Source organism: Pristis pectinata, chromosome 4 (genome assembly GCF_009764475.1).
Source record: "Pristis pectinata isolate sPriPec2 chromosome 4, sPriPec2.1.pri, whole genome shotgun sequence".
Classification (NCBI taxonomy): Eukaryota; Metazoa; Chordata; class Chondrichthyes; order Rhinopristiformes; family Pristidae; genus Pristis; species Pristis pectinata.
In genome coordinates, this window is record NC_067408.1 from 35,818,497 (window position 1) to 35,842,449 (window position 23,953).

At 39.0% G+C, this 23,953-nt stretch overlaps 1 protein-coding gene across 3 annotated transcripts; it reads left to right on the top strand.

Annotated features, from left to right (window-relative positions):
• The first annotated feature begins 39 nt into the window (after window positions 1-39).
• On the top strand, window positions 40-22,558 carry LOC127570004 (clathrin light chain A-like). 3 transcript variants are annotated; one of them, XM_052015168.1, is made up of 7 exons: window positions 40-58; window positions 8,651-8,859; window positions 14,109-14,155; window positions 15,296-15,413; window positions 16,560-16,671; window positions 18,695-18,748; window positions 22,001-22,558. In XM_052015168.1, exons 2-7 carry the CDS (start codon window positions 8,670-8,672, stop codon window positions 22,170-22,172), a joined length of 693 nt encoding a protein of 230 aa, XP_051871128.1. In that variant the 5' UTR covers window positions 40-58; window positions 8,651-8,669; the 3' UTR covers window positions 22,173-22,558. The 3 variants fall into 3 exon arrangements, with proteins under 3 accessions (XP_051871128.1, XP_051871127.1, XP_051871129.1); XM_052015167.1 differs by lacking the exon at window positions 40-58 and adding an exon at window positions 3,060-3,178; XM_052015169.1 differs by lacking the exons at window positions 40-58; window positions 18,695-18,748 and having other exon boundaries at window positions 8,614-8,859.
• The last annotated feature ends 1,395 nt before the right edge of the window (window positions 22,559-23,953 follow it).

Consider the following 23,953-nt stretch of genomic DNA (forward strand, 5'->3'; position numbering starts at 1 on the left):
TCTATATTTCAGATTATCAGCAGCTATTTGATGTTCATGTATTATTAAAACAAGCACGGTAAGAAGAATTATGCGCATTTGTTGCAGGTGATTACAAATGTGTCGCCGTGTAATGTTTAAAAAGTGGAACTGAGTAACTGTAACGGCATTTTTAGCAGAAAAAACTGGTTAAATTGATGCGCATCCTGTTACTTAAAGAACAAAAGCAAAACGTTCCCAAAAACAATTATACTTTTTGGCAAATTGACTCTGTTGATGCTGTTCTGATGTCAATTATATGGTCTGAAGTACGCAAAATATTGGTATTGCTTTCAATGCTGTTTAGTTAAGTCGTAAAGCAGAATCAATCCAGATTAAAAAAAACAAGACACTGGAGGAACTCAGCAGGCCAGACAGCATCCATAGGGAAAAGCAGATGATCAGTATTTCAGGTCAGGACCCTTCTTCAGGACTTGGGGGTGGGGAGGCATGGTTAGAACAGTCCCTATGAAAGGCTGAAAGTGGTGGGGAGGGGATGACATGCTTGGTGGTGGGGTCCTGTTGGAGATGGCAGAAGTGGGGAGAATGAGGTGTTGGATACATAGGCTGGTGTGATGAAATGTGAGGACAAGGGGGACCCTATCCCTGTTGGGTCTGGGAGGGATGGGGGTAAGAGCAGAGGTGCAGAAAATGACAGAGATGCAGGTGCGAACTCTCTCAACCACAGTAGGAAGGAAGCCACGGTTAGAAAAGAAGTTGGACATCCTGGAGGTCCTGGAGTGGAAAGCCTCATCATGGGAGCAGATGCGGCGGAGGCAGAGAAATTGAGAGAAAGGGTGGGAGGAGCTGTAATCAAGGTAGCTGTGGGCATCTGTGGGTTTGTAGAAAACATCGGTGGATAATGAATCTCCTGAGATGGAGATGGAGAGATCGAGAAAGGAGAGGTATCAAAGATAGTCCAAGTGAATTGGAGAGCAGGGTGAAAATTTGTGGCGAAATTTATGTAACTGTCAAGTTCCGCACGGGTGCAAGAGGTGGCACCAATGCAATCGTCGATATAGCGGAGAAAGAGTTGAGGACTGGGGCCAGAGTAGGTTTGGAACAGAGACTGTTCAACGTAGCCAACAAAGAGGCAGGCATAGCTGGGGCCCTTGCAAGTGCCCATGGCTACACCCTTGGTCTGTAGAAAGTGAGAGGAATCGAAAGAGAAATTGTTTAGAGTGATGACAAGTTCAGCCAGGCAGAAGAGAGTGTTAGTGGAAGGGGACTGGTTCTGTCTCTGAGAAAGAAGCAGAGGGTGGTGAGGCCATCGTGATGGGGAATGAAGGTACATAGGGACTGGATGTCCATGGTGAAGATGAGGTTGCACATGCCAGAGAGCTTAGAGTTATGGAGTTTGAGGGCGTGTGAGGTGTCACGGATATAGATGGGAATGGATTGGACCAGGGGGACAGAATATTGTCCAGGTACGAGGATACGAGCTCAGTGGGGCAAGAGCACACAGAGACAATAGGTCTGCTGGGACAGTCCTTCTTGTGGATTTTGGGGAGAAGATAGAAGTGGACAGTCCTAAGTTGCAGGACTATCATATTGGTAGTATTGTGGGGGAGATCTCCTGAGGTGATGAGGTCAGTGATGGTGTGGGAGATAATGTCCTGGTCCTCGGTGGGGTCATGGTCCAGGGGTAGGTACGAGGAAGTGTCTGAGAGTTGGCGTCTGCCCTCTGCAAGGTAGAGGTCAGTGCACCAGACTACCACGGCACCACCTGCGTCAGGGTTAGTGCGGAAAGCATGGAAAGCAAAGTGTTCAGAAGGGGTGAGGTTAGAGTGGGTGACGGGAGCAGAAAAGTGAAGACCGCTGATGTCACGCTGACAGTTAGCTATGAATCAATCCAGATAAATCAATCAACAGTGAATCCTGTCATGAAGGGCACAATTAATGGAATCCATATCAAACAAAGCAAAGGAAACCACAATCTTGGCATGTTTACTATGTTAAAAGGGCCATACAAATACAGGGTTAATTTTTCAATCTCCACTGTGTCCTTCACTGGTAGCTAAAAGCTTCAAGGGCAGGCTGTTGTAGGGAAACTGTGATATGGAAAAAGAAACAAGAGTCAGTGCTTCAGATGAAATGATGATGGACCTGAATTTGTCATTGCACTTCAGTCCTCCAGTCATAACCTTGTGGTTACCTGCAGCAGAGTGTTGAGGGAAAGAGGGGTGTGGGTAAGTAAGTCAGCCTTTTGGTTGTGCTTTTGGGCATGATCAAGGTGGTCATTCACGGATCAAAGCAAAGAATATTCAATGGGCTTGTTTGTTCTGACTCTACCCTCCATAACTGTGTGCCAATATATTTGAGGCTTCTCTGTGTGCTGGAGGGGCTGGGGTACATTTTTTGACATGGCAAAGTTTCAAACTTTCATTTATAATTTGAGGTTCATTGTTTGATTTCAATAAAAATATTGGGAGAACATACACCAGTCCTTATTGAAGGGTCAGCAGTGGAAAGGGTGAGCAGCTTCAAGTTCTTGGGCATCAACATCTCGGAGGATTGATCCTGGGCTCAACACCTGATACCATCACAAAGAAGGCATGCTAGCTGACATATGTTGAGAAATTTGTTGTTTTGCGGCAGCAGTACAGTGCAAGACGTAAAAATCATTATGTTCCAAATAAATAAAATAGTACAAAAGAGGAATAACAAGGAAGAGTTCATGGAGGGGAAGAAGCTGTTCCTGAAACTTTGAGTGTGGGTCTTCAGGCTCCTGTACTACTTCCCTGATGGTAGTAATGTTTCCAAGCAAAGAAATAACTATTGAGTATTTAGTCCAGTGGCCCCTATTAAGTAATATAAGTGGGTGGATCAGGGCGGATGTGAAGTAACCACGTTGCTTTGGCAATAATTCCCTGTCTAACAAGACACCTGGAGAATGGCAGTTTAAATAATTTACTGGAATGTGGTGTCTATATAAAAAAAGAAATCAAATTTCAGATATACGTGGCACCTTGTCAAGCCCTTTGTGTAATACAACTTTGAGCTCTCTTCCATAGTTATCAATGTTATATATTTTATTGCAGCTACATACCACACAAAGCATAAAGAAGATGAAGGTATTTTTGCCTTTTTGGATGAATTGAATTAAATACAAATAAGTTTAAAACTTCTTTTTGAAGAATGACCCGTCTCTATTAAGCTGGTATGTATTATAATTCAGTTACCGTTTTTATCATTATCACAATTCCAGAATACTTGCTATAAGACAAGCTGGAAATGGAGAATGATCTGTGATATAAACATGTGGATGACAGAACTTAGACATTCAATGATAATTTATTTGCTACCTTTAACCTAATAAGTCCTAAAGCAATTAGCAGGAGCATAATCAGACAGATGTTGACCATGAGCCAGTTATCTAACATTGCTTGAACATAATCAGGTGCTGTAGACACAACTTGTCTTTTGTATATACCCAAAACATCATGCAAATTAATGCTGGAGAAAATTCAGGCTTGAACAGTAAAAGGATTTCACAATTAAACTCCTATCATTCAGTAAAATGTTAAAGTAGTTTCTTCTGGTTAAGGTTACAATAGCCTAATCTTAAAACATTTTGGTGGAGTTGTGCATATTAAAAGATTTGCCCCATTGGCTTTTCATGTGTTACTTTCTTTCCATTTGTAATATTTAGTTGACGTAAAGCTTCCTCTGATTTGAGAATATATTTGTACATATTTTCTAAGGAAGAGATCATTCTTCATAATTAATGCATAAGTAGTATTAATAGAATATTTATCATACCTCTTAATTACTATCAATGGTAGAAACAGAGAATGTTAGATTAAGAAAGTACTATGATTACTTATATTCTGTTTTAAATGAGCCTACATTATCTGTAATAATGGATATCATCCCTTGGTAAACAGTTGAAATTGATGGCCTTTGGAGTCCCTAATTTTTGTAGACATATAGAGCAATATCATTTGAATAATAATTCTGTGAAGTGGCATAGGAATAACCTAACCTTAAGGCATTTGGGGGAGTTGTAAGATTGATTAATGTCTGATAATAGTGCAACAGGATTGATTTTAACATGGATTTTATCTAAAAGTTACCAATGGATGGACTTTTTTAAATTCATTTGCAGTATATAGGCATTGCTATCAAGGCCAGCAGTTATACACAAGTGGTCTTTTCAGAGAGCAGTTAAAGGTCAACTATGTTACTACGAACCTCAACTAATAAATAAGCCAGTCCTCATAAGGACAACAGATTTCCTATCCCTAAAGTAGATTAGTGAGCCAAATTGTTTTTTATAACAATCCATTAGTTTCATGATCACTATTGCTGATACTAACTTTTTACCTCCATCTTAATTTTGATTTAATTTATTCCCTGAATATAAATCTTCCAACTGCCAGGATAGGTTGTGCATCCATTTCTCCAGATCATTAGTCCAGGCCTCTAGATTCCCAATTCATTAACAAAAATATGCTACTATACCTTGGATAGTGGTTAATTGGAGTATGGAAAATGGAGATAATATTAAAATGCAATTAAGAAAGCTCTAAATTCAAAGTCTGAACATATATTGTGCTGAATGTAAGCATTTCAAGTAAATACCACTACTACACTGAAACTGGAGAATAAGCAAGTAATTTGAGATGATGCATGAAAAATTTACTGGATTGGCCCAGGATGAAAGACTTCAATAACCTAGAAAAATGGGGAGCTGAAATTGTTTTTCTTTTAGTTGAGAAGATTGAGAATTGGTTTAAAAGAAGTGTTCAGCATCATTCAGGAACTTTAAAAAATGCATACATTGAAACTATTTTCGTTAGGGAAAATAAGAGAACAAAAGGAAACGGTGGCATGAGAGAAAAAAGAATTCACTAATTAATAGTTATGATCTGGACTGGAATTCACTATTTGAAGCAGTGATGGAAGGAGATTTAGTCATGGCTTTCAAAAAGGAATTAGGTAATTTGGTGAAGGAAAATGCATGCTGTAAGCATGGTGCACGTCAGTCAGCATCTGTGGAGCAAGAAATGGTTAATGTTTAAGATCAATGACTTCATCAAAATTCTTCTGAGCTTGCAATTAAATGTTAATTCTGTTTTGCACTCCATGAACACTGCTTAAATACTTATAGCATGTTGATTTTATTTCGGGCTTATGAATCTGCAGTATTTTGCTCAAGGGACTAACTGGATTGCTCTTAGAAAAAGTCAAGGTGGGCTCAATGGAGCCAATGACCCTTCTTCTATGCTGTTACAATTCTCTAATTTGAAAAGAGAAACCATGTTAACATTTCTAGTCCAGACCCCGCATCAAGTTCGGAGTCCTGATGCAGGGTCTCAACCCGAAAGATCCACAGAATCTGTGCCTTGGCAGATTCTGCTTAACCCATTGATTTCCTCCAGCAGTTTTTTTTTTGCTCCAGATTCCAGTATTTGCATTCTCTTGTGTCTTCTTAACATTTCTAGTCACTGACCTTTCATCAGAACTAGGAACAGTTAGTAATTTAACATGCATGGAGTTGCAGAAAGGGAGAAGTGGAGGAAACATCAGAGATTTATGAGAGAGTGAAGACCAAGGTAATTGTTGCTGTCTAAAGAGGGTGACTGACAAGTCTAAGTGTAATTATCAAACTCTCACCAGCCTCTGTCAACCAGCACCTTCATCATTCGTATCAATTAATCTTGGTCTCGACCAGGTTACAGACAGTCCCTTTGTTCTCTCAATCCCTTTCCCTTTACTGCATTTTAAAACATAATTAACTTTCCCTCGTTCTGACAAAAGATGATAACTTGAAATGCTGACTTTGTTTCTGTCTCCACGATGCTGCCTGGCTTTCTAGGTATTTCCAGTCTGTCTGTTTATATATCAGATGTTCAGCATTTGCAGTTTTTTATTTGCTTTTCATTTACTACATAAAGTTTGCTTTTCACAAACTTTACATAAAGTTTACATAACGTTCTGTTTTATGATGTGGAGTTTTTGTTTGATTTGACACCTTGAAGAAGAAGCATCTTTATTCGATTATTTTGCATGATAAATGGAGGCAACGGTGTTTCCTCATTAGTCGAGTTGGAAGGATAAGACATTGTTGTTTGCAGATGGCCAAGTAATGACATAAACATTGCAGTATCTCCAGTCCCTCTGAAATAAAACAGGAAATGCTGGAACTATTCAGCAGGTCAGCAGCATCTACTGAGAGATAAACAGAGTTAATGCTTCAGAGCAATGACTGAACCCCTAGCTAAACTGGAATGTTGAAGATTATGCAACAGTACGCCTCAATTGCAATGTTTTGGACCAGGCCGTCAGTGCTGTATGCCATTAAACTCAATCCCCCACTTGCAAACTCTCTCTCTTTCCTCACACGCACACACCCACAAAAAAAACTAGAGGACATAGATTTAAGGCAAGAGGGAAAAGATTTAAAAGAGACTCGAGGGGCAATCATTTCACGCAGAGCGTGCTGGGTATGTGGAATGGGCTGCTCGATGAAGCTGTAGGGGCAGGTACAATTACAATGTTGAAAAGACAGATACATGGACAGAAAAGGTTTTGAGAGGTATGGGCCAAATGCAGGTAAAAGGGATTAGCTTGTATATACATCTTGGTTGCCATGGACAAATTGGGCCAAAAGGCCTGTTTCCACGTTGTAGAACTCTATAACACATACACAGAAGCTGACTCCATCAATACCAATCTGGCAAGGAGGGAGAGAAAGAAAGATGCCATAGAGACAGCGGCGATGGTGCAAGAGGGAAGTAGACAAAAGGATTGATATACAAATATCTGGATCAGCAGTCACCAGGCAATGTGAAAAATGGTGGGTGTGGTGGACTGCCTGCAGAAGTTTTGAGGTAGGTAGCCTGGTCTGCTGATCGGACACAGTGACACCAGCTCCAGGGCTTTGATTGGGCCAGGTGTTAGAGCGATACCTTCACCAGTGTAAGAGGGGCCAAAGCAGTTACAGATCCCACCTCCACCACCACCATGGGCCATTGATGCAGCCGGTGCCAGTGCTGCATGTGATAAGGAAGGACAACAACTGGTTCTCAGCAGGAGTTAATTTTTTTATAAAATATATTTATGTAGTTTAAGCTGTTTCTCATGCATTAAAGTTGAGTGGTTTCACAACAACAACCTCACACTCAACGTCAGCAAGACCAGGGAACTGATTGTGGACTTCAGGGAAAGGATGTCGGGAGTACACACACCAGTCCTCATTTGAGGGGTCAGAGGTGGAAAGTGTGAGCAGCTTCAAGTTCTTGGGTGGCAACATCTCGGAGGATCTATCCTGGGCCTGATGCATTGATGCAATCACAAAAAAGGCATGCCAGCGGCTCTACTTCGATAGGAGTTTGAGGAGATTTGGTATGTCACCAAAGACTCTTGCAAATTTTTATAGATGTACGGTGGAGAACATTCTGACTGGTTGCATCACAGCCTGGTATGGAGGCTCTAATGCACAGGATCGTAAGACGCTGCAGAGGCTTGTGGACTCAGCCAGCTCCATCATGGCCACAACCCTCCCCACCATTGAGGACATCTTCAAGAGGCAGTGCCTCAAGAAGGTGGCATCCATCACTAAGGACCCTCACCATCCGGGACATGCCCCCTTCTTGTTACTACCATTGGGGAGGAGGTACAGGAGCCTGAAGACCCACACTCAATGACTTAGGAACAGCTTCTTCCTCACCACCATCAGATTTCTGAATGGTCCATGAACACTATAATTTTTGCACTATTTATTTATTTTGTAATTTATAGTCATTTCTATGTCTTCCACTGTCCTGCTGCTGCAACAATTTCAAGACATGTCAGCGATAACCTAATTTTGATTCTCCCCTCCCACCTCTGAAATATGCCAACTGATTTTGACTTTTCCAATTCATCACTATTATTAAAAAAAGCAATATTACTTTACTGTAATTTTGCCTCTTCTGCCAATCAGCTGCATTTTTTGTAGTTCACCCAGCATTAGTAGGACCTTATCTATTACCCTTCATGAGAACTCTGTCGAAAGTTATCGACCTGAAATGTTTGCTCAAATTTTACTCTGCACAGACACTGCCTAACCTTCTGAGTATTTCCAGCATTTTCGGTTTTTATTTCCGATTTCCAGCAATCTGCAGGGTCTTCCCTTTGGCTCAGCTCTGCTGAATTGGCTATGCCAGTCCTGAAGAACAGCTTCAGCTAACCAAAGTTCTCTGGGTATGCAGTCAGCGTCACTGCTTCATGCTAGCTAATGCTGTTACAGTGCCAGCGACCCGAGTTCAATTCCTGCCTCTGTCTGTAAGGAGTTTGTACATTCTCCCTGTGTCTGTGTGGGTTTCCTCCCACATTCCAAAGATGTACGGGTTAGGAAGTTGTGGGCATGCTATGTTGGTGCTGGAAGCGTGGCGACACTTGTGGGCTGCCCCCAGAACACTCTACGCAAAAAGATGCATTTCACTGTGTGTTTTGATGTACATGTGACTAATAATAAATAAAGATCTTAAAGCACTGACATTGCAACCATGCTGGACTGCAGCCTCTGCACAACAGGGATGGTCACGTGGTGACGAGGCGGGGCTTGGAGCGGGGGGAATAAAGGTGACGTCAGGTAGCTGGAGTGGTTTCCGGTGTGTCGTGGCTCACTTCCGGTTTCGCTCAGACTCAGGAACCCGCTGAAGATGGCTGAGGACTTTGGTTTCTTTTCTTCCGACAACGGTACCACGGGCAGCGCCGAGGAGGACCCGGCCGCCGCCTTCCTTGCGCAGCAGGAAAGCGAGATCGCCGGCATCGAGAATGACGAAGGGTTCAGTATCCTGGACGGGGGCGAGGTGCCGCCGGCCTTGCAACCGCACTCGGACGATGTGGGAGGTGAGCGGGGCCGAGAGGGAGGGAGGGAGGGCCTGCGGCGGAGCTGGGGCACGGCCGGGACTCCTGTCCCAGCCCCGCTCGGCAACCCTGCAGCTGTTTGCTTTGCTGCTCCTTCCCTGAGGTGGCACGTATGGCCTTTTCCATTCATATTGGGTGTCTACGGGGGCAGTGTTGTTGGGCGACTCCATGAGAAGACCCTGAGTCGGCAAACCGGCCTTGTGTTGGGGTCGACTGCGGGTTGCCGACACGCCAATCGGTGGTTTGTAAGTTGAGCTGGGCAGCATTGAATATCGCAGCGTCATGGGCCGGGATGACATTGCTTGCTCCCTAAAGGAGCTTGTGCTCCTGTGTCGCCTTCCTTACTTCCTGCTTTGGCGCCGCTCGAGAGAAATTTCGTATTGTTCATCTGTCATTAAGTAGCTGGAAGAACAACTCCTGTTTTATAGTGCTTCCCGCGTAATGTCCCGAGAGCTGCTGCCAAATATGCTAATGAGGCTTCCTCCTCCGCTGAGATTTTTGAATGTTATGTGAACTCTGTAGTTTGCTGATGCGGTACTTGCCAATTAGTTTTGTAATGCTTTCAATAGAAGTGCATTAAGTTTCTCTTTGTTAGCTTTCCTGCTGTTTGTGAGATGGATTCGTGACCTTTTGGTATATGTTGTCCCAGTATCTCGGGTTTAGTGACTTGTGCAGCCGCATCCAACTAATTCACCATTTTGCCATCTGATGGGTTACTAATATTATAAACATAGTATTTCCGTGGCTGCATTGTGCTTTGTCGCTAATCTTAATACCTCGAACCTTTAGGACAGGTGAGTTTCAAATATCTATTCATGTTGATACGGTGTTTGAAGACTGAGTGCTGGGCCACTTTGTACATGACTCTGGGCCACATTAATTGTAAATTCATATACCTAATATTTAAATGTATACACCATTGCTCAAATATAGTTGACTGCTTCCATATTTAAATAGTTTTGGTCTACTTTTATGTAAAGGATGAAGTTTGACGTTTGCAATTTCACAGAAATGAACAAGAGCAGTCAAATGGTAATTGTTTCTTATCTCTCCAGCTGATATACTAATGTAAATTGTTGCCCTTTCCCTGGTTTAAATCAATCGTAGTCACAACTACAGGCCAAGCAAATTATGTAATTCTACAGTGAGGATTTTTTTTCTCTTAGACAGCAAGGCAGTTGGGAATAGTCACATTCTGCCATGGTGGTTATCAATGGCAGAACTGGCTTCAGTAGCTCTTTGCTTCAAAGTTCTTCCTGTTAAGACTAGTTTGACATTTAATCTATCTTTTGAAAAGTAGAGTATGCAGTCAAAATTACTTTATTGATGGAAGGCTTGAGCTCATGAATCTTAAATTGTCCTAGACCTTGCTTACCAATAGAATAAACTAAATATTCTGCTATTTTGCCAAGAGGTAATCATTAACTCCAGCATTTAAGTCCATGCTTTCCTTGGTCCATGACTCCATGGACATTTTGCAGAAGTAACCTTGTCACTGCATTAGTGTGCTCCTGATTCTGTGACGAGGAGAATGATGGGCCTATGGCCAGTATTCAGAATGCTTAATTGAACAGAAAGGAGGCGCCTAGCCATGTGCTTCTGATTCCAAACACTGCCCCCTACCACCAACCTCTTTAAAAGAAATGCTGAGTGAAAGCTGGCAAATTCTGATTTAATGTATTATGTTTTGGTATGCTTTTTGGATTTTGGTGTGTATCATTGAGGATGATGCTAATACAGAAATTGTTTTAATGTTCTGTTTAATTTGAAACAGGGAAGGTTACAATTTTCAGTTTGCTGAGCAAGCAATTAACTCCATGGTTTGAGTGTTTATTTAATGTTTAGACTTTGTGCCCTGAAATTGGTACATCTTACCAGCTAAGCACAACATATTAAATGGTGTATTTTACCTGAAGTGATTCACTGATGCTGTTATATTAACCTAGCATTTTCTCATCCTTGTCAAAATAGAAATATAAACTTCTGTTGAATAGAAAGGGGACACTAGCCATGTGCTTCTGCTTCCAAACACTACCCCCACCCCCAATCTCATTAAAAGAAATGCTGAGTGAAAGCTGGCAAATTCTGACTTAGTGTATTATGTTTTGGTATGCTTTTTGCTGTTATGCAGTGAAGGTCAATTTTGACTCTTGTGCTCTCCTGCTTTACCTGACGTACAACCCCATAGGGATGGCCTCATAAACTGGGTTACCAATTTTGTCAAATGACATCCATTATAGAACTTAAAGTGTGTACAAAGCCTTTTTAACCCCTTTTTCATTTGCTTCATTTATTTAGTGACTTGCAGCCTTCAAGGCCATGTAGACAAGTATTCAAGTTCAGTTGCAAATGATCAGTGGTTACAACATGAAAAAGGCAATTTGGCTAGTGGAATCTGCTATGGTTCAATGTAAAAGCAATCCACTCATTCCCAATCCTCTCCTCTCCATGTTACCTTGCAATTTTTTTCCCTTTCAAATTCTTCAGCTCTTAGCACTGCAGTTAAATCTGCCTCTACTACTATCTTTGGCAGTACCTTCCAGGCCCTACCTACTTGGTGCTTTAGATAATTAAAAATAAAATGTTCCTTGCCTCACAAGAACATAGAAGGACTAGGCCACTTTGTCCCTCAAGTCTGCTCTGCTATTCAGTAAGAATGGCTGATTCAACTTCCAAGTCTAGTTTTCTATAACCCTTAATTTGCTTACTGAATAAAGCCTATATTCAAGGATTCAGCCTCCACAGCTTTGAGGCAAGGAATTCTAAATACTTTCATTCCTTTTGAGAGAAATTCTTCCTCCCACCACCACCCCCCTAACCCACCACCATATTCTGTGATCCTAGACTCTCCATGAAACTTCGTCCCCATATTTACCTTGTCAAATTTGCTAGTATCTTGTTTCAATAGGATTGTGCCTCAACTCCAATGAGAACTGACCTAGTCTGTTCACTCTTTACTTCAGTCACCTGTACTCTGATTCATTCTAGTGAAGTTCTCTGAACTGCCTCCGGTGCTATATCTTGAGGGGTGGAAATAGTGGAGTACTTGATGTGGGCTCACTAGCACTGTCTCCAGTTATAGTACAACTACCCTACTTTTGTACTCTAACCTTAAAATTAAAGCCAACATTCTATTAGCTTTTCCCAATTTGCCTGCTACACCTATATGCTAGCTTCTGTGCTTTGTACGAGGGCCCCCGAATCCCTTGTGCTGGAGCTTTCTGCCGTCATTAACCCTTGATCTATTTAATTATTCTTCCCTTAAGGGATTGGCCTTCATTATATGACCCTTGGTTCTGATCTGCCAATAGTCTATACCATGTATTATTTCAATTCTTTTCGGATCAGCTTCACCTCCTTGGCTTCAAGAAAAAGAATACCAGTTTCTCCATTCTATCAGCATAACTAAAGCCTCATCTGGAATCGCTTTGGATGACAAGCAAAACAAAATTGCACATGTTCGAAATCCTGAATTTAAAAAGTGCTGGGAAAACACTGGTTCAGGCAGTATCTGTGGAAGAGAAACAGTTAATATTTAGTATTTGACTGTTCCAGATCTGAAACATTAACTTTTCTTCAACAGATGCTGCTGGATCAGAGTTTTTTCCAGCATTTTCTGTTTTAATCACTTGTGATTGCTTTCTTCTTTAGATCTTAAAGCCTTTATCTTTCCAAAAGTCTAGCATCTAGAACAAGTCACACTAATTCAGCTGCGGCTAAACAATTTTGTTCATGACTGTCTATTAATGTGTAGGGTCTTGTATGTTTATAAACCACTTTCTCAACCTGCTCTTATCATCTTTCCTGAACTCAATGTATATCAAAAGCACCTTTAGGAGTTGGGCTGTATTATTTTCCACATGTCCTTTGAAGTTTGGGTATAAATTTCACCCTTCAATTTCTGACCTTGCACTGTCTGACAAATAACGCAAGTAATGTTATGATACTTAGGGTGAGTTGAACCATATTAAATGTTAAAATTAAAACTGTTATCGGTAGCAAAAAAAAGACTAAAGCCTTTTCATTTTTGTGCCTCTTGTTGGCTGAAGTTTTGTCAAAGTAGAATGTTTGCAATTAATGCATCTTTCAAACTGAATCTTTTGTTCTAAGCCCTGTTTTTGACATACCATTAAACCATATTTATTTCTGTCACCTGAATCTTGTGCTGCTTTTCCAGCTTTGTATTCCATGTTTGTAAACGTCATCCAACATTCAGGATAACTGTCTATTTAGAAAGATTTCTTTTGAGGGTTGTGAATCATTGGAACTCTACACTAGAGACCTGTGAAAGCTGAATCCTGAATATATTCATGACTAATACACTTGTACACAGGATTAATTTTATTCTTTGTTCAACTTTTGTTTTCTCAAAGTACTCCTTGCTTGCCATGACATATTCCTTCAATGGCAAAATATCCCCCAAATTGAAAATTCTTAAATATTCTATGTTGAGCCAAGCCACTAATTTATCTAACATAAACATTTAGGCTTGGAAAGGTATTGTTGGTGCCAACAGGCTGTTTACACTTTGTTCAGATATTGCTGACATCCTTGAGCTTTCCATAGTATCACGGAACCTGGAGAAAATAAGGGCATTCAATGCAAACTTGGCAAAATACTTAAAAGAACTAACACAAAGGTAAAAATGCTGTCAAACCTTACACTTATGGATATTTGTGACCTCAGAATGAAATGTAGCTGTCTGCCTTAAATAATTCATAGGACATCTTGATGACACAAGGTGTATATTGCAGCAATTTGGACATGTTTCCTCTTCCTATTTGTATCTGATTGCTCAGTGGAAAAGACCAAAAATTCTTTATTTCAGATTTTAATTTCATTGTAGACTGCTTGCCTTCTCTGCAGGAAAGACAGAAGCTCATTTGTATACATCCTAAGGTTTAATCTGAATAAATTTAATTTGCGAATGAGCATTGAAGTATTTGGGTCAATACTGACTGTAATCTATTGGGCTAGGATTTTGCAGTAGAAATGGCACAGTTACTGGCAATCAGACAACTTCTGTCAAACATTTCCACTTAAATGTGGAAATTGGTGCTGTTGACAAAGTTGTTTGGTTTCTCAGCACATTCACTGATAAATTGAATGGCATGAAGTCAAAATTCAATGCAAACATAGCAGAAAAAAATTGAGACTTGGCTAGTTGGCCATTTGTAGATGTCGATCATTAAACTTTTCATTGCATCTTCACTGAATTTTCTTCCCCCTAGATGGTTTTAAAGAAGAATTGGCTGCAGTTAATGGAGAAGTATACCAGGTTAGTGTGTGTGTGTGTGGGGGGGGGGGGGGGGGGGGGGTGGTGGTGGAGGGAAGGAGAGGAACAAACTTTCAATTGTAGTAATTTCAAAGTGAAGAATCTGCTTAACAACCTGTGTAGACCTTGTGCAGAAATGGTGCCTGCATTCATTTGAATAGAAGTGTGTTCAATACTCTAATCTTTTGACTCCTTTTTAATACCCTGAAATGTTTTAAATTTTTATTTGAATGATTTTAGCATATTCTAATTTTGGATGAATTTTAAAGTGATTTGACAAGTTTGGCTGGCTGTTAGCATTTTTATGGCTGGGTTTTTTTTTCTACTTCTGTCAATGTAAAAGGATTTGTGCATATGAAATCCTGATACCGTGCAGTTTTGGTAGCATGAATGGATGCTGGGTGTTCTATACCATGCTAAATATAGAACTTGGGGGTCAGCACTGACTGCAAAATTAGGACCATTAAATTAGATCCCAGTGTATGGGTCTTGTTAACTAGTAATGATTTAAAGTGAAACTAAGGGTTCCTCTTCTACTGAGATTTTTGAATCTTGTGTGAATTCTGTCCTGCAATTTTGAAGCTTGCTTTTTAAAAGCAAGGTTTTAGAAACTTTATTTTCAATGTAGTCCCCAAAGCTTTGCCTGAAAGCAGAAACTAGAAGTTTGGTTGAAATCTTTGATTCTTTTAATTGAACAGGAAAGTACTTTAACATGTGACAGATATGAAGAGTGGGCAGTAAACTTGACCTGAAAGTTGATGGCTTGTTAATGTGAAAAAAAATCAATAATATGACCTTGAACTTTTCTGAATTGACAATGATGTCATAAATCACTTGGGTAGTGATGTCACAAATCACTTAATGTAATGCCAGTTTTTGTATTTTAACATCTCAAGGCTTGGTGATGCAGTACATGGTGGACTACAGTTTAGTAAAGGAAACTAATTTAAACCTCAATGAAGAGAATAAAAACTCTAATTGCACCTATCAAAATGTTCTGGGTACTAATATTATGCTTAAACATAATCTGAAGATGAAATTCCTAGCAGAATTGTCCATATTGTACATTTTAAGCAGGGATTGGTAAGTGCATACCTATCAATAGAAATTGAGTCATACTTGTGTAATGATTTGTTAATACAGGAATCAAATGGTCCAAATGACAGTTATGCGGCAATAGCTCGAGCAGACCGCTTGAGTCAGGAACCAGAAAGCATTCGAAAGTGGAGAGAAGAACAGATAACCCGTCTAGAAAATCTTGGTAAGAACTCTGTGCACATGAGTAAAACTAAGACCCAAATGCTTTTCATAAAATGAAGATGTGAGCTAATCTTGTGTAGCAGGAGAACTAAAAACAACTGTTTTCCACATGGTTGTTTCCAAGTGGAGGATCAATGCACTATAATGAAAATCTTGAACTAAACCATTGCTCTTTGAGGAGTAATTTTAACTCTATGGAAGAGAGGTATTTTACTTTGAAGCTTTGTTTGCAGTAAGCTGTTCTGCTCGTGCACATTAGTTGTTGTCTTGGGTTTGTCTCAGAAGTGAAATTTCTATTGGGAGCATGGCTAAGTTCATTTTGCATTGACTTTTCACAGGCTACCAATCAGGTCCATGTCCCTGGCAGCCAAAAGTGAATGGCTGATCTCCAACTCTCATTCTGTAGCTATGCAAGTTCTGAATCTAGTATTTTTGTAAGCACTCAGTAGATGTCATAATGAAGCATGCTTCTGCCTCCACCATTTTTCCTAGTCAATTCTATCCCCATTACTCCAGAATACTTCCTCAGCTTCCCTCTGTTCTTTCTAATTACTTTGCTCCCTAGTTACTAACTCTTGTCAGTCTAGGCTTCATAATTTTATAGTTGGATCTATCCATTTCAACTAATCTCCTTTCAGTCTTTCTACTTCAAATGAAGCAGCCTCAGCTTATTCACCTTTTTGTCCCAGTTCTACCATCAACTTGCTGAAATCCCCTCTGCACTCTGCTGTTATGAAAAATTCAGTTACCACTTGCTATCTTCCTGTAGCCTAGATGTTTTTATTGTGAATTATACTGGCATTTTTTTTTGTAAACTTCTCAATCGCACGAGTTAAATTATTATTTATCATGCAAGTGACTGTACTAAATCCATCAAACTCCTTTGCATGCATTCTCCAGTTACCATAACTCCTATTGATCCTTTGCAGTCCTATGGACTATTTTTAATTTGCCACTTTCTCTTGGATCCTGTAAACATCAGACACCTTGCTAAAATAACTAAGTGAAGCATAAGAAGATTCCTGAAGTCGGGGCCAGGAAACTGGGAGGAGGAAAACAGAATCAAATAGAGCAAGTACAAGCCATTGGTTTTTCAAGTGTGACTTGTATTTTTATCAAGCCTGCAACTAAAACATTTCTTTATCAGATGCTGCTTCTCGAAAAGCAGAAATGGAATGGAAAGAGAAGGCAAGAAAGGAACTGGAAGAGTGGTACATTCGACAGAATGAACAATTGGAGAAAATAAAGAAAAATAACAGGTATGACAATGTTTGAAGTTCATCTTGACTGTAGAAAGTCCTAAATCTTGGGCTTGCTTTTATAGAAGGCTCTAGAATGCCCAATAATTTTAAATTAAAAAAGTGTTTTTCTAATGCAGTTTCTTATGAGCTCAGCTAGTGAGTATAGTTTAGAAACTAGATAAATTATGTCTATAACTGTTCAAAACTGGACTTATTATTTTTGGCAGTTAACTAGTAATCAGTTGGATATTTAATATTACATGCTATTCCAAATAAAGTGGAATTTGAATAGAGATGCTTTAATCCAGGTGGATGTTCATTAATTCCAATTACTATTTCAGAATATCTAGTCCCTCAATTTAAGTAATTTTAATTTTGGGCTTTATTTGTGAAGTCCAGATGTTAATCTGTGTTCCATCTATCTTGTACAAGTAAGAGTAAATTTTCATAAAAGCATTGCAAAATTATCAGTTCATTTTATGATTACTTGTGTGTAGAGGGGTTGCAGCATATTTTGAGGAATGCCTTGCAGTAATGCCAAATCTAGTTATGTAATTTTGTGATTATGAACTGAAATTGGGTTGGGGTAAGGCATTTCAGGTTCTAACTAGTGTGGGCGAGGGCTCCAGTGTAGAGTTAAGATGCTACAAAAATTACCATATACCATACGTTCAGCTCACCCTTCCCATCTTTGGTTATGTCAGGGAGGGAAGCATGTTTTTGAACAATGGTTTTAATATCCTTGGATTTTGGTTTTGTTCCTTAAAGTGCTTTAAAGAAATCTATTCAAATTTCTCCTGTTTGCCATGTGATCAAGCAAATTTGCTTTAGTGAGAATTTATTCACAAAAAGAGGAACAGTTGATGTTTGCAGGATTTAAAATCATGTCTTTTATTATAAAGAGCCCTTAGAAATATTTATAATTGTATTTTTGATATCAACATATAAAATTAAGATTAAGTTTTGCACTTTGCAGGTCAGCTTAAATAAGATACTTAAAGCAGTACAAGTACTTGGGTGTAATCAAATATTTAACAATTGGATTTTTCATTCTTCTATTCTAAACTTGTTTATTCACCCATTAGCGGATTTGATTAACTTTCCTTGGGATATTTGCAGAACAAGATTCATAAATCATTGAAGATCACAAGATTAAGGCTATTAAAAATGCTGTATGAAGTTTTAAGAGGAGACATGGAATGCAAAGGAATAGTGCTAAGCCTTTAAAGTGCTGGTTAAGCTTCAATTCTAGATACCACTTTAGGAACCTTGAGTCTTTGGAGTGGTTGGAGTCTGCAGAGATTTTGCTTATTGCAATTGGAAGTGGACTAAAATGTGGAATTGATCTGTTTTTCTTTAAAGCAACAAATTGACGTGTTGAATGCACTGCCTGAGTTGTAGAAGCAGTTTTGACATAAACATCTTGGGCAGGAGGATAAATTGAATACATGTCAGGGGTTCAGAAACAATATTATCACTTTGAACTTTAAGAAGTTGAAACGAGTTTTGAAGGAATTAGATTCCCCACAATCAGATTTTGCTGTCCTTGTTACAATTGTTTACTACAGAATACAGAAATGCTTTTTTAATTGGAATGGGATTGCAATATTTGTGAGTACTAGTTTTTGGGAAATTGTGTAATGTGCTTTTATTTGGGATATCACATTTAAAAGGCATGCTTTTAGCTTTGGAATGCAGAGATTTGAATGTTAAAGTATGACTACTCAAATTAGATAGTGACCGGATCCAATGAAAATCGAGCCCATACATGTAATGTGACTATTGTAAAATTAGTTTTGCTTTGGACTGCCAGAATTAGATTGCCCTAACAATACTTTTCCACTGCAGATTTGCAATGGAACTTTTCTTCATCTAACTATTTTCCTCGCTTTATTCCAGGCAAAGGTGAAATAATTACTAAAAATATTAACACTGTCCTTCCTCTTTTTATCCCTTTTCATACCTACCTGTTGCAACTTCTGTGCTCCCTTTCCTGTTGATCTGCTGGTTCACTTTCTGGACTAACATGCATGTGCACTAGGATCGCTGATGAAGCTTTCTACAAACAGTCCTTCGCTGATGTGATAGGCTACGTGTATGTTGGCTATTTTCTTTTTTAATTGCACATTAGCTGTAGAACACCTTTTCAGAATATTTGCAATTTCAAATCTGAGTTAAGGTTAGCGTTTTGAGACTATTTTGCAATGTCTGATCTTTAGATTGGAACAATGGGCCAATCAATATTTGACAACCAACTTTAATTATTTTAGTAAGCTGATTTTTCTATAGCATTCAAATTGTAGCTTTTTTGAGAAGGAAGATGTTAAGACATTGTTTCCTATCTTCGATTCTTAACCCCCCCCCCCAGTGCCTTAAGCAGCTGTTCAGGTGAGACTAGACAATGTTGTTGGAGCTAATTTACCAGTATTATTGAACCTGTGTTCCTGCAGACAGACACATTCACATTTTATGTTGAATCATTAGTAATGGATGCTAGCTTATCTCTCCTCCTGGTGGTCAGCACAGGCCATAACTGCAGAGTGAGAGTTTGGTTAAAACTGGTTAGTTTAAAAAAAACTGCGGAAGAACTCAGCGGGTCAGGCAGCATCAATGGAGACAAAGGGATGGTCGACATCGTGGGTCAAGACCCTGCATCAGGATGGGGTCCTGGAGGTACTGTACAAGCTGCAAGGCAAAATTATTGTCATTCATAAGCATCCCCTCATTGGGAATGCTTGTGGCATAAAACTTGGACAGTAGTTCTTAGAGCACATGCTATATTGTCTTCTGTCGCATTGTGTAGTGTCAGCAGTAGGTTGCTAGTATCATACTTCAATTACTGTTTCAACTTCACTGCATTGTTTCCTCGATTCAATATATTTTAACAAGAACGATTCTTTTCAACATTGAATAAAACTCATTTTATTTACTTTAATTTGGCATCCACAACAAACTTTGTTCCTTGTATGTATTTGCTGTGTAAAAGTCTTGGCACAAATTTCAACCCAAAATCATCTTCCATGCTACCGTAATTACATTTCAATTCCAGATGTTGTTTTTGCAGCAAGTTCCTGTATAAAGCCTTGGCAATAAGCAGTTGGGCCACTTGCTCCAGGTGGATTGTTGAGGCATTGGAGATCCAGATTCAGGGCATGCTTTGAGTAAATATGAAGTGGGAAAATTGGAGATATTTAGAGCAGCAGTTCAAAATTATTAAGCAGTGAAATAAAGTTTGAGGGATAACATAACCATCATACATTCACAACAAAGGACCTTAAGACTTGTTCAATAAATACTAAAATTGGTGAATGAAATCATGTAAACTTTTAAATGGGTGATGTACAGTGAGAAGGGATTTGGATCACTACTCTTGCAGTATAAGCACTAATACTTGCATTTTTTTTAGTGATGCAATTTTCTATTGAATCTACTCAGCAGTGTTGACCATGATTATTCATGACTAATAAAAAATTCTGAAGTCTCCATAAAGTGACAGTGTTCTTGGTTTGAATTTTAACTATAGGATGACTTGAGAAATGAGTCAGCAAGTCCAGATGTGTGCACAAGTGGAAAGTGTTGGCTTTTGAGCTTTCTATTCTGGACTAAAGAATGGAATGTCCCATGACAGCAATATAAAGCAAAATTCAAGTCTGCTACAATAAGAGCTTGTTGAAAAGAATACATAAACCTTGTAGCATTTACTTTATAGCAGCAAACAAATTGAAATTTAATAACTTGATGTTTCTCAGAATTGCCCCAAATGCAGACATTCCCAGGCAAGCTGTGGTCATGTGATAGCCAAAACAACCAGTGGTTACATTAAGTCAAACATTGGGTTCAATTTGGCTTTGTTGCCAATAATCAGGCTGTCAAACTTTGAATGTTAAATATTTGTGGTGAAGATGCTAACTTTTTTGATCTGACTTAAGTCTGCATTTCATCTCATTCCCTCATTGTTAGTACCGTGCAAGTTAGATCTACTTGATCTGTGTGAAAAGATGTGTTAAACTTCATCTGGTTTTTGTTTTACATGCTGCAATTCCATATCTAATCTTAAATCTGCTTTCAGATACATCTGTCCAAGTTGATCTTTATCATCCTGGTAAAGAATGCAAAGGATATTTAGCCTTGATTTTCTGTGGAGTAACAAGAATAATTCCTTCCAGAATTTCAGTTTGTTCTCTTGGTTACTTTTAAATCAGAGCTAAGAACTCTGCTATATATTTCTAACTTTTCTGTATCTCTTTTGAAATCCTAATTGAATGCTTAATCTTCCAAATTAGTAGGTATTGTTACCTGAATGAACATTCAATCCAGGGAAGCAGAACATGTGTCTTGGAAATTCTTTCCTCCTTTGGCAAAATAAAAGATGAAAATGAAAATTTCTAACTGTTCTTAAATAGCCAGTTGAACTTAACTGCTACAAGACTAAACTTAGAATCAGGAGTTCAAACTCGAGCTGTGGTATTTGGCAAAGGCTGCATGATCAAGCAATTTGTATGGCTTTGGCTGTATCTCTGTGAAATTACATGTAACTGATCACTCAGACATTCAACATTTTGCTCATTCATTGTTGATAGGCTATAAAGATGTTTTCCATCAAGTTGCTTCTCTATTGGCAACCCATCCTTTCATTCATTTTTAATGAATTTGCATAGCAACAGGTAAAATGTAGTTCAGTAATTTGATCTTGAACAGCAGGTCTTCATGGTGGACTTGATTCACAGATATTTAGAGTAGAGAAATTCTCAAGCCAAACTGATTTAGGCTATGAATGTGCTTAACTTTTGTATTGGAACAGCAAAAGACCTTGTAAAATAAGGTAGAACCCTGGATTCTGGTGGTTTGATTTGTTAGAGGATGAGTAAGTTGAAGTTTGAGTGAGTTTATTTGGTGATAATGAGTAAATGTTAGAGTTTGTTTTCTAAGACACACAGCCATCAAGATTCTGGATTCAATCCTTGGCCTTTACTAAAATATCTGATCATTCTAGACTGTTAATAGGGTTTTTGCAAATGGTCTCCAACCCTTTCAGTTCAAAGATGGAATAATTCTGACCCTTGCTTGAACATCCAGTGAAGCATTGGGTTGGAAAGGAACAAATGGTAAGCTCAGCCATAAAGCTCCGAGTTGATTAATTTGTCTAAACTTGCTGTTGAATAGCTGCTTGGGGTACTGTGAAGTATTATTGCTGCTGTCCATGCACTTGTACCCCTATTGAAGATATCTGTGGAATAGTTGGTGGCAGTAGCTAAAATTTGCATCACCAGCATTTTGCTAAGTCACTAAAAAATTTTTTACTGGCAAATATAACGTGCAAGATTCTCACCTTTGGTTATCATTTCAGAGCTGCAGAAGAGGCCTTTGTCCAGGATTGTGAAGAAGATACACCTGGAACAGAATGGGAACGAGTAGCGCGCCTTTGTGATTTCAATCCCAAAACCAGCAAGCAGTCTAAGGATGTATCGCGTATGCGTTCTGTACTGATATCACTTAAGCAGTCACCATTAGTCCGTTAGACCAATGCTACATGAGTGTGGGCTTTCCTGTTGCTCTAATCGCGTCCTACAAAATTGATGGCCATTAGAATAGATGGATGGGTGTTAGTCATTCCAGTTTGGACCAAACCAGTGTAAATTACAAAATCTGAGTTTGATTATTTTCCAACTGTGTGTGGTTTGTTGCCAATTCCTTGGGTTATTGGGCAAGCAGATAAAATGGTTGCTCTCATACACTCCTGATTCTCATTAATGTTTAACTTTCTCAATTATTGATATCCCCACACTATCCTTGTGCTGCATCACATGATTATTTATGCATGAATTATGAGTGCAATCTATTGGCCCTTGTTTAAAAAAAATCATGTTGACTACACTTATGCATTAAAGGTTAAATATTACAACTGTTTTGCTTATTCAAGGTGTTCTTAAATGCTATTATTCCACTGTTTATTCAAATGAACAAAGTTTTTAGGCTTATCCAACTGTAGGTTGGTAAAAGAACAATCAGGCATGCGCAACTGCATTGTGTGCATAACCTTTAGCATTTTTTTGTTGGGGGTGGGGAGGAATGACTTTAGGTCTGAGCTTTCTAGACATTCCGTATTCTCCAGACTTTAGATGTGTTGAAGCACTAAATGTATTAATGGAAAAGATTAAATACTATTTGCGTGATCCTTCATTACTAAGGATGGCACAGGATTTGAGTGTGCTTTAAAGTCTGTCTCAAACTCTAAATTCAAAATTAGCTTGTCTGCTGAGAAGATCAGTGAAACAATTGTACTAGACTTCTCCATACTACATTCACTACTGATGGTTTGTATTTCTTGCTATCAAGATGAAGCCAGATCTTTAAATGTATTCTCTATGGGTTAATCATAACTTGAGCCTTTACTTGAGTTTTAGACTAGTTTTCAAATTTCTCAATTTTCATTCTCTCATTAGAGATGTGCAATTCATTGATTAGTGATTTCTTTGAGGTTAATGATTAAACTTATTCCATGTGTCAGTTTTCTCAAAGGACTACATCTTGAAAGTGATAAGCATGTGGAATATATTTTCTGTTACCTAGGCAAAAGGAAATTGATGTCCCATGAACTATTTTTTTCCTGGAAGCTGGGTTATCATTAAGGTTCCATGCTATTGATGGGAACTAGTAGTATAGGGGAGGAGATTTACTGTTGCTTGCAAAGTTTTAGGACCAGGCTTAATATTAGCAAATGCCTTCAGAAATTGTTTTGTAGAAACAATATGTTAGGAAATTTTTGAACTTGCTAAATAGAATGTACTGCTAAGTTGTCAGTGATTTTTATTTTAGAAGGTGAACTTCCTGAAGCAGAGGTGGACATAAGGAGTTGAGCTGTAGATTGGTTATGATTTGATCAAATGAGGGAATGGCCTGAATTGAAGGTTTACTGCTTTTTCTGAAATTGTTAAAATGTGGGCCTAGTCCATAGACCAAATCTGCTCATTCTCCACAGGATCTGTTCAGGTGCTGCACCATCAAAAGAATATTGTCACAGATGTGTAAATCCAAGCTTATTTTTTTTCCCCCCCGTATAAGCTTGCCTCAATGTGGGAGATCCTATAATTTGGGTTATCAAACAATCTGAAAGTATAGATTGCCTGTGGTAAATCCTCCCACAGTTTTCAGAAGCCAGGATATTGATGGGTTGAAAGATTGCAGGATCAGCAAAATCCCCTTGGTGATCACTGTCTGCTACTAGGAAGGGATACTTTGAATTGGGGAGAAAGAGAGGATAGTTCTGGTTAATGTAATACCTACTTTGTGATTAATGAAT